General features: G+C 50.5%; 1 protein-coding gene across 2 annotated transcripts; it reads left to right on the top strand.

The window, feature by feature from the left end:
- Nucleotides 1-373: 373 nt before the first annotated feature.
- Nucleotides 374-11,304, top strand: LOC120831543 (uncharacterized). 2 transcript variants are annotated; one of them, XM_040197057.2, is made up of 28 exons: nt 374-563; nt 1,242-1,433; nt 1,506-2,133; nt 2,270-2,373; nt 2,501-2,566; nt 2,725-2,886; nt 2,989-3,122; nt 3,236-3,330; nt 3,430-3,484; nt 3,574-3,708; nt 3,813-4,028; nt 4,126-4,189; nt 4,271-4,472; nt 4,566-4,648; nt 4,772-5,120; nt 5,298-5,432; nt 5,733-5,769; nt 5,849-5,959; nt 6,038-7,823; nt 7,927-8,060; nt 8,159-8,379; nt 8,774-8,834; nt 8,930-9,231; nt 9,317-9,350; nt 9,436-9,522; nt 9,940-10,168; nt 10,318-10,531; nt 10,640-11,304. In XM_040197057.2, the coding sequence occupies exons 2-28, from the start codon at nt 1,249-1,251 to the stop codon at nt 10,736-10,738; spliced, it is 5,928 nt and encodes a 1,975-aa protein (XP_040052991.2). In that variant the 5' UTR covers nt 374-563; nt 1,242-1,248; the 3' UTR covers nt 10,739-11,304. The 2 variants fall into 2 exon arrangements, with proteins under 2 accessions (XP_040052991.2, XP_040052992.2); XM_040197058.2 differs by lacking the exon at nt 5,298-5,432.
- The last annotated feature ends 31 nt before the right edge of the window (nt 11,305-11,335 follow it).

Below are 11,335 nucleotides of genomic sequence, written 5' to 3'. Positions count from 1 at the left end.
CATTAAACATGATTCAACTGTGGAACTCCTCGTGGAACTTTGTGGAACCTGTGGAACTTGAGGTCTGATTGGAACTACTGTAGATTTGAGTTTCCTCATTTTGTTACATTTGTATGAAATATTCTTGAGCTCATTGCTTGACTCAATATTTCACTACTAATAGCCAAGTAGGAATATTTAAAATGTACTATTCGATGGCTAATCGCATCTACATTTCATTGCTGTGTTCTAGGACTGGTGTATTTGTATTTGTGTATCATACTCGTACCCACTGAATAAAGACATGAAAAAACTAAAGAACTGTACAACCTTTTGCCCAATAGCAGCGCAATGCCCACACATTCCCTGACAACAGCACACGCTCGGTTACGAGGTCTTTCCTCATCCACTGCGCCGCAGCAACCTGACTACATTTCCCACAAGCCATTGCAGCGCAAGAAAATACCGCGTCACGAAAAACATGGCGGATTAGTGTGTCCATGGGGTCCGCTGCTTGCCATCCGTCGCTGATTTAAAAAAGAAAAAAGGTTATTTCTCCCAACAAACGACATATTGTTGACCAGGTACGTTGTTTACAGAATATTAACACAATTAGACGTCACTGAAGTTTGAAAGTACTTGTCTCAGGTCCACAACAGTAACGATAGGACGGTCCAGGTCGGGCGGACTGCCAGGTGTTGTCATGCGAGTTTGAGCTTAGCTTTGCGCACGTTTTGACATGTTTTGGTCCATAATTGGCGCATTGTTTTACGCTGTTGTGCATTGCTTTGAACACCCCTTACTAGCTCCTTTACCTCTGTTGGTACTTCCGGCCTTCACGTCCAAACGTCAGACTTCTCCAGGGCCGAAAGAGCAACGTTAGCTTAGGTCTGCACTTCAGAAGACCGAAGCTACGAGAGAACAAGGTTTTATTTCTAGTGCGTGAGAAATACGTGATGTTTGGGTGCATAAAGTATAATGTTGCAGTAGTTGCTTAAAGTTGCACTAAAAATGTATCAAATACACTCAAAAAAGGAGGACTATTCCCTCAAGATTACTACGCTAATGATAAATTAGTCAGATAATGTAAAGCATTTATACTGCAGACATACCGTTATACTCCAGGATATAACACCGTTCTGCTTGAGACAAGACCTGCAAAAAATTGCATTCTGGGAAATGTTCTGAAGTAATATGTCACTCTGAGCTGGTTGTCAGCTTTTACTGTTGTGACGCCGATGCACCTTCCCGTTTGCTTTCAGGGCGAAAATGTTTCGTCGGTCACGATTCAGCGCTCGGCCCAATGTCGGTGCGACGGGCAGGACGGCTCAGGAGGCCCCCTCGGCGAGTCAGGACGCCAGCGAGACCCCCAAAGACGTTGCAGAGGGCGGCAGCGCTGCAGTGACTGACAGCCAGCCTGTCGGGACCCCGTCAGAAAAACCTGAAGCCCCAGGGTGAGTGTCAAGCGATAGATCGCACGATATTCCTTTTGTTACGCGAATATAACTATTCCCACTATTGTTTAGGGATGGCAATGGGCAACACGGGGAAAGTACCGGCACCCCGGCTGCACTGCAACGAAGAAAGCGCTTTTCCATCAAGCCCAAAGTGGCCCCGGGCCGCCCCTCCGCAGTTGCTCGCACGCAGAAATCCCCCTTCAAGGCGGCGTCTGAAACTCCCGTTGAGGTGCCGGCCTCGGGCCCCGACAAGCCAACTACGTCCAGACAAACTGCGGCCGCGGTCGCCCCGCAGAGGCTCCAGTCGCCGAGGCGACGGAGGTCTTCAGGAGAGAGCAAGCAGCCCAAAATGCAACCTAAACAGACCCTCGTCCCTTCCGACAGCCCGGAACCTTTGGCTGAGTCGGCGGAAAATCCGCCAGCGGACGGCGGCAGGGAATCCCAAAGCACGTCGGACAGTCAAGTTGAAGGAGTTCCATCCAAGTTACAGGACAAAGTCCCCTTTTCCATCCTGGACAGAGAAGCTATGGAGCTGTCAGAGAGAGCCAAGACTCTCGTATCATCTAAGAGCCGGCGTTGTCCCTCGCCATCAGCGTTCTCCTTGAGCAGGCTCCTGAATGACCCATCAGACATACAGAGGATCGCAAAGGCCCAAAAGCTCCGAGATCTGCTCAAACAGGAGATGCATAAAGACAAGGTGCGTTCGGATTATCCATCAGTGTGCTGCTCCTCGTTGTCGTTCCTCTTTAAGTTAAGTAACGTATTGGTAAGATATGGAATAGATATATCTTGAGTTTATACATTAAACCAGCGTAGCCGTTTGATTTTTGCAGAAACGCAGGAAAACAAACAAGCGTGTAAAGGAATATAACCTAGATCCCGCCAAAATGACCATGAGCGAGCTCATCCGCTATCTCCCGGAGTCTAACCCCATGACGTAAGTGTCTCTTCTGCAAAAGTCAAGCTTGTTCATACCTCCACAATTCATGTTTTCTATTGTTTATTCCTATCGGAAAAACGAAAACCTCGTCTTATGCTACTTCTTTTGCGCGCTTGCTTCGAAGTGCGAAAATGCAAGAACCCGCTCCGGGGAATGAGACCGTGGTCCCACCTTCTCCAGGAGGAGATGCGTAAGTTCATCCCGTCCGTATTTCTAAAATCTCAAAACTTGACTTGAGATTTAAATGATTTGAATGTGGACATGATGAGCGTGCTGATGGTGCTTGATGAGACATGCGTGTACCAACCCCTTCCTCCTGCCTCGTGTCTTCGGACGCAATCCCTGCAGGTCACCGGAGAGATCGCAGAAGCTTGAGGCGATCCCCAAAATAGGAACCCCGAGGCAGGTGGAAGAGGAGCTGGATGATGAAGAGGAGGACGAGGATGACAGCGTGATGGTTCCCCAGGTCAAAGTGGCCGAGGACGGCACCCTGATCATTGATGAGGAGAGGTTGGTGGGCTCCTACAGCTTTTCAAAATGAACCTGTTTTATCTACACGCAAGAGATGTTCTTTCTCCTCCAAGTACAAACATTGCTACGTTGTCGTCTCAGCTTGACAGTGGAAGTCCAGCGGGCCAAAGGACCAAATCCAGCCAACGACCGGGACCCCATATTTGAGCGTGGCTCCACTACAACTTACGCAAGCTTCCGGAAAGGGACCTACACAAAGCCCTGGTCCAGCGAAGGTTTGAGCAACATGGATAAAGGATAAATGAATCCTGACGTTGTTATATCACGCATTGTGCAGTGGTTCCTGTTTGCTGTTAACGTCTCTGGCTCTTTTGCGGTTTTGCACCAGAGACGGACATGTTCTTCCTGGCCGTTAGCATGGTGGGAACAGACTTTTCCATGATTTGTCAACTGTTTCCTCTCCGAGCGCGATCAGAGATAAAGGTTGGTGATGAATACAGATGACCGTATATTCATAGAATATGATATGAACACACAACGCGATTCTTGTCTGGATTGGTTGTAATTATTTAAAACTTTCAGAACAAATTTAAAAAAGAAGAGCGAGAGAATTCCTGGAGGGTTGACAAAGCTTTCCGTAAGTATCCTGTAGGGCAAAATGTTTTATCTAGTTTTATTTGTTTACTGATTAATGATTAATGTTTTTTATTGGGAATTATTTTGTAGGGGAAAGGCGCAAACTGGACATAGAGTATTTTTCTAAGCTGCTGGAGAAGATTCTGGAAGTTCAGGAGAACAGGAAGAAACTCCGGTCGCTCGCTGGGAAGAAATTCCCCAAGACGACCACGAGAAAGGCAAAGGGTAACTACGTCCTCCATGCGTACTGCTCAGTGAGTTGTTGATCCAACAGCTGCTTTGCTCGTCTCACTTCTACACCACTTGTGTATTTTAATTTCCTTCTACAGGGAAAAAGGCCACGAGGAACCTGAGCGTTGTGGAAGAAGAAGACGAGGAAGAGCAAAATGAAATTGCCGAGTTGGAGGAGGAGGGAGAGAAAGAGAACGAGGAAGGAGCTGATGTTGCAAAGCCAAAGAAGAAACGTAAAAGAAAGTGCAAAACGGAGGCTTTGACCGAGGAACCAAGTGACAAGAAAAACAAAATGGGAGAAAAGAGCAACGAAGGTACAACAACATTCAGTTCATTTATTAAGGTATTCAATACTTGCCAAAGAAACAAATGCGTATGTAATATTTACACTTGTTGGTTTTATATGTTCAGATGAGGGCTGGACACCCGAGGACACCGAGGCAGCACTTCCTGAAGACTGTCCAACATCAGACATGTAATTGACCTTTGAACCAGAGAGAGAACGATTTGCAGCTCCGTCTGACAATAACGTTCCCCGCTTTGTCCCGCCATTCAGGTCTAAAGAGGCAGAGAGTGCGCGCGTAGCCACGGGGGCCAAAATCAAGCCAGCTAAGCTGTCACGAGGCCGAGCCCCGAAACCGCTCCTGCCGTTGGGCCGGAAGTGGGGTAAAAAGCCCCCACCGCCCTCCACAAAGAGCAGCGACGCCGCGCCGGAGGAAGGGGAGGAGGGTGTAACGGACGGAGGAGCCGCAGAGCAGGTCATTATTTATTCATTTCTACGGTTCAGAATCATCAGATATTTCTTAGCGTTGTTAAATTTGGCTAATCGGAGTTCATGCAAACTTTTCCAGGTCGATAAAGACGCTTCGCCTTCAGGTCAAGATGAGAACTCTGAAGAAGACGATGCCACCGCTCAACCTCCGAAGACGACCAGGTATAATATTTAATGTTCTTACGACAGGGTGCAGAAAACGTTCCTATGCCCCCTGTGTGTATAATGTGTGTATATTGGGATAGAAGCATTGCATCTTCATCGCTCTGTGTTTGTGTTTTAAAGGTACGGGAGATTGCCTAAACCCGTCAAGCCCCTGAACTACCCCGGCAACGAGGCCGCACCCGAAGCCCCTCCTGCCCCAACAGAGGGGCCCACGGCTTCTGCCGGCAGGCCCAGTTCCAAATGCACAGCCAAGAGGGGAAGACCACCAAAGCTAAGGTCCCCCCGAGAGTCCAAAAAGCCTAAACTGGTCACCATCGTGGCTTCTCAGTCAGACTACAGTGACGAGGAGGATGAAAAGCACCAAGAAGAAGATGTGGAGGAGGAGCCACCCGGAGGAGCACCCTTTGTGCCCGCCAGCCTGCGCTCGCTGCGACCTGTGATGTCACAGGTGGAGGAGACGCTGGAGGAGGTACGTGGGACTGTTTCACGGATGCACGCCATCCATTCATTCTATGTCCTATTTTAACCTTCGTTACATAGTTCACATAAGATGCACTTTTCGGGTTTTTTTTGGAATTGGTTATTCTTTATGCACGCTTTTCCATTCCATAACTCACGCCCTGCACTCTTGACTTCCCACACGAAGCTTGATATCTTTGCCAATATCCCCGATGTGTTGGGCATCTCCCAAGATGCTCTGTGCCCTGAAGCCTCTCGCGAGCGGGCACCACATGAGGCAGACGCAGCTGAGCCCACTGACCATCAGCTGGACCTGCTCGTTGTAAGTTCATGATGCCTGATTTATTGTGCCACGGTAATTATATTATTAACACCAATTACACAGATGAAATACCGTGTTATCTCAAACATCTCCCCCTTTTAAGTTTGAGTGCATGCGTTTGGTTTTCGGTTGGATCAAACGCTTTTCATTTTTGAACGCTTTCGCTACAAAAAGGCGGTTAGTTAAAACGCCGTTTGCATCCGTGAGCTGATGTCCAGATGTAAACCCCAGATTTCAAGTCTAGTCTGACTTATAGGCGGCGTTTCGATGTGACTCACAAGATATCCGTTTCCCTTACAGGATGTCGTAGACCTCCTTTCCTTGGACCACGCAGAAGGTACATTTTAAGAGGTGTTCTGAGTGACTTTTATATTTATATTGTTTCAAAGTCTCATACATTTTCCTTTTTGCTTTAGTATCCGAGGACGAGAGCTACAATGAAGCTGCTCAGACCTTGTTGACCATCGGCAACCTGGCTCACCTCCCTCAGTCGGCACAGGATCAAACAGTAGAAGATCACGGAACAGGTTGGAGGCGCAGAAGAATGATTTCCTTTTTGACTCGATTACAGTGAATTAAAGATGGACATTTGTGATAACCTGCAGGGACGACTCTGGCCCACGTGAAAGAAAGCATCCCACACCTGAAGGACGGGACGCCTGCTCTACTCGATGAAAACAGCGTGGCTCCTCTCAAGTCTGCCACCGCTGATCGTGAAATAATAGAAACATCAGATAATGTTACCGTCCTCCACAGCGGAGGAGAAAGTGAGGACATTCCTGTTGTTGAATGCTGTGATCAGAGAGCTGATTCTGATTTGGACCCAAAGAAAGGAGGCTCCTCCGAGGAGAAACCTAACCCCGGCCGGGCCTCAGGGACGTCTCATTCAAAATCCCACCCAGGGACGTCAACAGTGAGGAGAGCTGACGCTTCCCAAACCACAGAGACACCGTCAGCGGCGGAGGAGACACCGTCAGCGGCGGAGGAGACACCGTCAGCGGCGGACGGCTGTGAGAAGGAGTCTGCTGGTGAAGGACAACCCCATTCAGATCACAGTGCATCAGAAAACCGGACTCCCTACTCGAGATCACCATCCGGGTCCACAGCTGCAGCCCCGGTGCCTCACGGTGGGGCAGCAGCCACAGAATCCCAGCCGGGACACGGGCCAAACGCCGACTCCGCCCAGGTCCAAGAGAGCGGCGACCACCCGGGTGCGCGAGTGACACCCGTTGTCGGTCAGAAGGCGGAGAGGAAGGTGGGGTCTTCGCCCCCGACCAGGAAGAGTCGATTCCAGAAAGTCAAACCCAAAGTCAACCTGGCACGCACATCGAGGACCAAATCTCAACCCACAAAAGACACCGACCAAACTCCGAACCCCAAATTACCTGAAGAAACTATTGCGGCGGTTGAAGCCGAGCCGACTTGCGGCCCCGCCCCTGATTCTGCTTCGGTGGACCTAAGCTCCGCCCCCACAGCCACAGAAGAGCAGCCTGCAATGGAAGAGAAAAAGCCGGACGACGAGGTTGTTGGTCGGGTAGCATCCGGCGCAGAAACGTCCAATCGGAATGTCTCCGAGAACCAGCAGCTCTTAGAAGCCCGGCCCGAACCCGCGAGGGAGCCGGCCGCAAACCATTGGAAGCCCTTCGAGGAGAAACCGCCGGCAGCCGGGGGAGGTCGCGTCGATCCTCGGACGGCGTCCGACCCCGCCGCGGTCACCGAATCACAAGTGGAGGAGCTGCCCGGCGGCGGGAGGGGAGGGGAGGGGGCCGCGCCCGCTTGCCAGACCGCGAGGCGTCGATTACAAAAACCCAAACCCAAACCCAACGTATCACAGGCGCCGAGGACTGCGCGGTGCAAACCTGAAACCACAGCGGACCCTGTCCCCGCCGTGCGGCTCGGCGAGACGCCCCCCGACGGGACGTCAGGGCCCCGGCCCCCTGAAAACGCGGCAGCAGTGGAAGAAGCGACGCCACCTTGCAGTGGCGCCCGTCCCGAAGAGCCGAGCCGAAGTAAAAGTGCTGCTTCAGTGACAGAACCATCGCCGGAATTGCGCTCTCCCCCTAAAACCACGGAGGACATGTCTTCAACCGAGGAGCAGAAGACGGACGCCGGACGTGGACTCGGCTCGGGACAGAGTGTTCCCCTGCGCAGGCAACGCTTCGCTAAAGTCAAACCCAACGTGGGGTCGTCCCCCAGAGCTGCACGCGCTAAACAGCAGTCATGTGACATTAGCAAACCCCCAGAGCGGTGCCACGCGGACCCCCCCTCAGAGACTGTGCCCCCATCCAAGACGCCGTCACCAGCTGGTCCAACACAAAGCACTCAGCGGCCACTTGCTAGGGAAGACTGCGAGGCCCGCAGTCAGGAGGAGAATCAACCAGCTGCCCCAAAGTAAGACGTGAACCACATTTCCCTGATTCTGTCCCCAAAAAGACGATATAAATACTGTTTTCACGAGGTTGTCTTGTAACGGAGTGTGTTTTCCACCTCCAAGCACTGAGTCACCCGACTCAAGAAAAGCCCCTCGGGCTGTTCGCGGGCGGCTCATTAGACCCAAGCCCAGTCTGGCTCGCAGCGGCCGGCCTCCACTCCCCCGGCAAGTTCCAGAGACAAAAGCAGCAGCGAGAGGTGGGACTGAGCAGATATTCTTCTTCACCGGCGCCTGTGACCCCGCGGGGCCTTCACTTACCCCCACATCCCCCTCCAACGGTTCTTCTTCTCCACAGATTTCGACGGCCCCGTTTGCCACAGTGTGTCTGAACTGCGGCCCGGCGTCCCGGGCCCAGCAGAGGGCGCTGTTGTGCAATGCGGTGACCGGAGCTCTTCTCAAAATGACTCCGGCTCGACCCCGAGCAGCCTGACGCAAGTCACCCAACACGACCCCCCCGCAGACTTTGCTGGTTCCTCTCTGGGTTGTTTGACTCGAGCTCCCGACGGTTGTACCCAGGTAAGCTGCCAATATCTGAGCAATATCTGTGTGTGTTGCGAAAAGGCTCTCGTGTTGGTCTGGGTCATAGTCGGCCTGCATGCGCAACGAAGTATTAATAACATATAGCAATTTCTCTTTTTTTAAATGTGTCCGTATTGTAAGGCAGTAATTACCCCGGTAATTGCACCCCAGGTGTTGTTTTGCCGGTTGCCTGTGGGTGTGTGTGAAAAGTGAGTCAGCTTTAGACAGACCATTTACGTACTTAGATAAACTAGGTAGTTGCCCCACACATTCTTGACGAGGTGGAGCTTCCATGCACCTCCACCTGTCATGCACTTTGAGTACGGCTATTCTGAGCAGGGATGTACCATTGAAGAAGATCTGTTAAGAACTAATTCGACAACAATTACAGGATGCCTCCACGTCAATCACAGGGGAGACGCAGACTCCAAATCTCTCAGTATTTCCAGACTGTAAGTTCGATTTCAGTTGTCCTGCCAATTATTTACAGTGGGTGCATAAAGCTTTTTAGCTGAAACCCTTCTTTTCTTCTTTTCCCCCCCCTCAGTGCTGTTGAAGGAGGTGCCCAGAGATGAAGACGAACCGTTCTTCATCCTCTCTCTGACTGAGATCCCCGTCACGGTGCCAGAACCCCTCCCCTATCGCCCTGCAGCTGAGCAAGAGAGGCCCGTGGCCGCCCTTCCCCCTCAGGGGGTCGTCCCGTCCGTCCCGCACTCGTGCGCGGAAAAGGATTTTCTGCTCCCACAGCCTTCGGCCATCGGCGTTCCTGGGGAGAGGTCGGCGGCGGCTGCGTGCCTGGAGGGGAGCGGCGAGACGGGCCTCGTCCGTCAGGACGCCGGGGCGTGCGCGGTGAGCGAAGTTGAGCGGAACCACGTGCGGCCGCAATGCGATCGAACGTGTGTGTTCACATGTGTTCTTTCCTCACACACGGCAGGGTTTGATCGTGGAGGATCCAGCGGCGGCAGATGGTAGAGAGCATTATTTTAAGCTGTCATGTAAACCAACGGCCGATGTCACAATGCTGATTGTGCGTGTTGATTGTTTGTACCACAGTGCATCCGTCTAAGTTAGCAGACACTGCAGGGAATGACGGAACTCCGCCTACAAAAGCCGATGGGCCGAGGGCCACTAGGAGGAGAGGTACGTGTCACACAAATCTCAACTAGTGCACTTTATTTTTTAATATTTTTTAACTTTTTAAATATTTTTAATTTTTAACTAACTTTATTCTCTTATTTTACACTAACCCATAGCCTTATTCTACTAACCCATAGCATTAGCATTAGCATTTTATTTTATTTTATTTTATTTTATTTTATTTTATTTTATTTTATTTTATTTTATTTTATTTTATTTTATTTTATTTTATTTTTATTTTATTTATTACTTGTGCACTGCTGTCTTATTGTTACACTGTCTACTGTCACGCACCAACCGCCAAGTCAAATTCCTTGTATGTTTGACATATTTTGGCAATAAATGTTTCCTGATTCCTGATCACATGCACTCTCAGCAAATAAAGCACACAATTTTTTCATGGCGTTCTCTTGTAATCAGTCAAAGAGCAGGTTAAGCCAAGGACGTCAACGAGGAGACAGGCCGCAAAGACCGTCGCCAAGGACGAAGTGGCGCCGCCGAAAGCCCTTGATGATGTCGCCCGGGAGCCGCGGGATGGGAGTGGCCATCAGGTAGACGCGGCAAAGGAGACTCTGGAAGGTGGGGGCGACGCTGGGGAACGCTCCGGCTCGGGAGCACAAAGCGCTCGGCGGAAAGGGAGCCGGAATAGGTAAAAGAAGTCTTTGTTGGAATGTTTCGGATTTTCACGGTTACTGATCCACATCTGTAGTTCACCTCGATGGTTCTTGGTAAATGATGAAAAGCAAATCGTTTTTTTTTTTTTTTTTAAACTGATTTTTACCTTCCGATACCTGACAGAAACCCCAAAGCCCCCAGAAACCCCTCTGAGACCATCGACACGGCGCCTCCACCTGACGCGCCGCCCGGCAAAGCAGCTTCCGAGGGCCCGGAGGCCCGAACTCCGCGGGCGGCTGCGAAACGATCTGCTCCACCCGCAGCTTCTACGTCACGCGAGGTCACTCGGCCGGCAGAAGAAACCCACCCAGCATTTACCACGGCGGCGTCACCCGAGGTGAGGGGCGAGGGACGAGGGGCGAGGGGCGAGGGGCGGCGGGGTGGAGGTGACATCCACCCACACGCCGTTGATGGCTGCTGATTCTCTGTTCTTCTCGCGCTGCAGGTGTCAGCTTCATGGCCGGGGGACTCGGTGGAGGAGGAGCCCACCAGTGTGTCTCAGTACTTCTTGTGCGACATCTTTACAGATGTGGAGGAGGGATGAAAGCAGTGGGGAGTGGGGGGGGGGGGGGGGGGTGCTTTTTAGTTATGTCCGCCACTAGGTTAACTTATGACCAACTTAGTTTTTTGTTGTTCTAATTAAGGGAAGATGAGACAACAACACTTCACAAGCACTTTGGATCAGTGTGGTTGCTTTGCATTGACTGAAATTCCTTTTTTATTTTTTATGAACACACATTAATACACAAAACAGTAAATCACTTTGTTCAAAGAGGTGGCAGCATTTCCTCAATTAATGTTTACATCCTCAGATCCCTCAATTAAATACCTGTGAAAATGTAAATATTGTACAATAGCAAATGGTTTTTTTTGATCTTCCGTTTTAATAAAGACAGAAACACCATTTAATGAAATAACATTGCATATCAAGTAAATGCAACGAGCAGCAGAGGAAGTCAAACTTCATTAAGGAAGATGTTCTGTCGGCTGGTTCAGTGTTCAAAGCGGTCCTTTGCATTTGTATTATTGTGTTTGATACAGAATTCATCAAATGTTTCAATAGTTTATCAAACGTGCCACATGGAAGTCTGAATAAAACATATTCTTCCACCTCCGCGTCGGTTTGTCTTTGGGTTGTGTG

Source organism: Gasterosteus aculeatus, chromosome 14 (assembly GCF_964276395.1).
Source record: "Gasterosteus aculeatus chromosome 14, fGasAcu3.hap1.1, whole genome shotgun sequence".
Taxonomy (NCBI): Eukaryota; Metazoa; Chordata; class Actinopteri; order Perciformes; family Gasterosteidae; genus Gasterosteus; species Gasterosteus aculeatus.
This window is presented reverse-complemented; position numbering and strand designations above follow the sequence as displayed.

Excerpts from the sequence above, each read along its gene's own strand:
- LOC120831543 (XM_040197057.2), top strand. The coding sequence starts at position 1,249 with ATGTTTCGTCGGTCACGATTCAGCGCTCGGCCCAATGTCGGTGCGACG. Across the intron at positions 7,824-7,926 it reads AATCAACCAGCTGCCCCAAA|CACTGAGTCACCCGACTCAA; the intron begins GTAAGACGTGAA and ends TCCACCTCCAAG. Across the intron at positions 8,835-8,929 it reads TCTCTCAGTATTTCCAGACT|TGCTGTTGAAGGAGGTGCCC; the intron begins GTAAGTTCGATT and ends CCCCCCCCTCAG.